Here is a 3666-nt window from a genome sequence, read left to right on the forward strand (position 1 = left end):
ATGAAGGTGTGCACACACCAACGTAGGAAATTAAAAATATATAAAAAAAAAAAAAAAAACAGAAAACACAACACTATAGCTACTATGCACTTATTATCCACTCGAAATGCAAACGCCTAAGCAAAAAATGCATGCTCAGTGTTGTAAAGGTTACCTTTGCACACGCCCGTGAGAAGTAACACACACACCAAAAAATAAAAACATATAACCATTTACGCACTCTGCGACACACCGCACAACCCATCAAAGCACTCTTAGAATTTGCACACGCCTACCTACATAAGTGCGCAACCACCATCGAACTAAAGTTTAAAAAAAAAAAAAGGATGATGCAAAGTTCCATTACCAGAAATTTGCACACACCAACGCAACATTAACTTACATCAAATTTACAAATGTACATACCTGTGTTTTTAGGCACCATTTGCAAGCTCTGTAGGATTGTAGAATACTGTATCTTATTTGCACGTAAATACCAGAATACAAATTAAAGTATACCTAATTATTACCATTGATAGGCTCCCTAATATTATGGTAAAGATGCTATTTAAATTATCACCAAAATTGATCACCATCATATAATTACTCTTTCACTCTTCTTATTAGAATTTGTCCTTAATTAATTAGTTTTTGACTTTCAATCCTACCCATCCATTGTAAATTGATTAATGGATGAGATGCGGTCTCATGATCTCATATATCAAGGAAGCTCATTGGATCCAGAGCCTATATATATATATATATATATATGTATATATATATATATATATATATATATATATATATATATATATATATATTTATTTATTTATTTAGTTATTTATTTATTTATATATATACATATATCAAATAATGGAATTTATAATCTTGAAAAATTATAAGATAAGACGGGAAGGATCGGAGAGGAGCCTCCAAGCACAAGGACGGAAAGATGTTGAGGGTAGGCGGCTAGTACGAGCCGAGCGAAACACTCTTTCCTTAAAACTTGCGCTTAGAAGTGCTGACGTACATAAGTCAAGCATTTTCAGGCTAACTTTGAGATTTGATTTGCACCCCGTATGCGCAAAAGAAAGCTTCTATGCTATACAAGTCAATGACCCTGTTTGGTAAAAAATTGGCCTATAGGCCAATTTTGGCTTATTTAACCACTATTAATGGTTTGATTTAGTTAAAATATCAATATAAATGTTTGGTTAATTAGCTTTTTGCAACTCCAAAAGGTTAAAATTCAAAAAGCTACTCCAAGCAACTTTTTTAATTAGCTTTTTGAGAAAAGAAATTATACCAAACAGCTAAACACTTTTTTACAATCAGCTAATGTTATCAACTATTTATACCCTCTAATAACACAATAAGCTAATAACTAACAGTTATTAGCTAACAGCCATTTTACCAAACAGGGCCAATATGCTTTAGAAAGGCTCTTGTATAAATAGTGGTGCAAACCCACTTACCAATAAAATTTTCTAGATTTAGCTCAATAACTCTTTTTCCAAACCAACATACAAGAGGATAAAAGACTTTACAATTTAAAAACGCCTATATCATCTAAAACTTCAATTTAATAGAAAATGAAATTGTATAATACAAGCACCTCTCAAGAATTTTAACTTTAGATGCACCGAATATTTTGTATAACAAGTTATTACTAAACTTGACAGATGTTTCATTTTAACACAAGCTTTGGGAGTAGTATGAAAAATAGAAAGAAAACACACCTTATTGCCTTTTTTTTTATATGCTTATACAAATTAAAATTGAAATTGTTTCTGAAACTGGAGCTTTTGTCTGCAGCATTTGTTCCCTGCGTCCTGGAAATACTTTTCTTTGATGTCAGTGACGAAAAAGCCTTAGAAGAACATTTCTTTGCATATTTTGTTATGCAGCAGAAGTCAGAGAAGTGCGGATAAACCCACAACAAAACCCAAACTAGCAGTTACAAACTCCCATCTTACCTCAGATGAACCTAAGCTATGAGGAGTAGGCACCGATGGTGTGCAAGTTCTGTTCAATGGTAACCCGCAAAGTTGAGGATTATCTCGAAACGAATCTTCTGAAAAAGTTTGAAACTGCTTGCCAGTTGGAATCTTGCCAGAGAACTCATTTACGGATAGATTCAAGAACGAAAGAAACGAGAGTTCTGTGAGCTGCACTGGGATTTCGCCACTAAACTGGTTAGCTGACAGGTCTAGAGATTCAAGCAGTGTCAAATTTCCAAATTCTCTAGGGATTTTTCCTGTTAGAGCATTGTGTGAAAGGTTGAGAAGAACAAGAGAACTAAGAGCCCCGATTGAACTTCGAATCTGCCCACCGAAACCAGCATTTGATAAATTCAGGTACCTCAAGTTTGCAAGATTATACATCTGAACAGGAATCGGAGAAGAGTTGAAAGAGTTGAAACCCATATTCAGCTCCTCAATATACGGAAGACTGAAAAGGCTGCTTGAATTGTCAATGCTGACAATTGTTTCATTGTCGAGACTCAAACTGATCACACGACTTGAGTTGTCACATTTCACCCCATGCCAGTGGCAACAATCTGTGCTCTGGTTCCAGGTTGCAAGTTTGTTGGTTGGAGCCCCCGACTCGAACTTTAGGCTAGTCCTCAACTGCAGCAACTGTGATATTTGATCATTCTGGCATTGCCCGGATATAAAAATGATATCTATCCCCAATATTATTTGCAACAAGCATATCAAGGGAATCCATGAAAGCAGGGAAATTTTCATCTTTAACAATTTTTCCAGACACCCGTATGCTAAAAACCAAAATCTTTGTGGAAATATACCTCACCAAACTTAACTTCTGTTTGGTATGGCAGCAACTTATGTGGGAGAGAAGAATAAGGAAAACAAAGAAGTTTAGAATCAACGGATGGAGATAACAGATTCAGAGAAAAGCTAAGGAAACTGTACAAGTCTTGAACTAATGGCTGGGAAAAGAGATGAAGATAGTGACTTGGGAAAATGCATAGGAAGTTTCTTAATCAATATTGTGGAATGGTGAATTGTCAGATAATGAAATATGCTCCAAACCAAAATTGGCGTTTTCATACACATCCTTGTGTTTTTTGTATAGATGACTTTGAGTCTTTGGTATAAAGTTGGATATATTCATTTATGAAGTTAATACCAATATAGTCCTGGACTATAGTGGTTTTACTCAATTTAGTTTTAAATGATTTTTTTTGTTCAATTTAGTTCTCGACTTTGATGGTTTTACATAATTTAATTCTTTGTTAAAAATTATGTTAGTTGACTGTTAGAAATATGGTCATAATTGTAATTTCTCATTATTCGTCCCATTTGGGATGATTCATTCTTCTTCCCCTTATTAAGATTTACGCAGAAATGTAAATCTTCGTACCCAAATATTTATTTACTCTGTATTTATTTATTTAGAGTTGAAATTGATTTAAGTGCGAAGATTTACATTTCTTCATGGGTCTTAATAAGGGGATGGAGAAGAAATCACCCCAAATGAGATTAAAGATAAGAAACTACCATTATGACTCTATTTTTAATAGTCAATTAACATAATTTTTAACAAAGAATTAAATTGTGTAAACCATCAAAATAAAAAATTAAATTGAGCACAAAAAATTATTTAGGACTCTTCATTTATGAATCGCATGACTGAACTAGAGCGTACTAACCAGCCCTACTA

The 3666-nt window shown here is 33.7% G+C and overlaps 1 protein-coding gene across 1 annotated transcript; it reads right to left on the bottom strand.

The window, feature by feature from the left end:
* Positions 1 to 1595: 1595 nt before the first annotated feature.
* Positions 1596 to 3049, bottom strand: LOC109157881 (receptor-like protein 12). Its single transcript, XM_019305733.1, has 2 exons — positions 2841 to 3049; positions 1596 to 2782 (listed from the first exon to the last, which is right to left on the bottom strand). Exon 2 carries the CDS (start codon positions 2727 to 2729, stop codon positions 1893 to 1895), a length of 837 nt encoding a protein of 278 aa, XP_019161278.1. The 5' UTR covers positions 2730 to 2782; positions 2841 to 3049; the 3' UTR covers positions 1596 to 1892.
* Positions 3050 to 3666: the final 617 nt, after the last annotated feature.

This window comes from Ipomoea nil, unplaced genomic scaffold (assembly GCF_001879475.1).
Source record: "Ipomoea nil cultivar Tokyo-kokei standard unplaced genomic scaffold, Asagao_1.1 scaffold2792, whole genome shotgun sequence".
Taxonomy (NCBI): Eukaryota; Viridiplantae; Streptophyta; class Magnoliopsida; order Solanales; family Convolvulaceae; genus Ipomoea; species Ipomoea nil.

What these genes read in the sequence shown, in the direction of transcription:
- LOC109157881 (XM_019305733.1), bottom strand. Translation starts at nt 2,729, where the DNA reads ATGAAAATTTCCCTGCTTTCATGGATTCCCTTGATATGCTTGTTGCAA.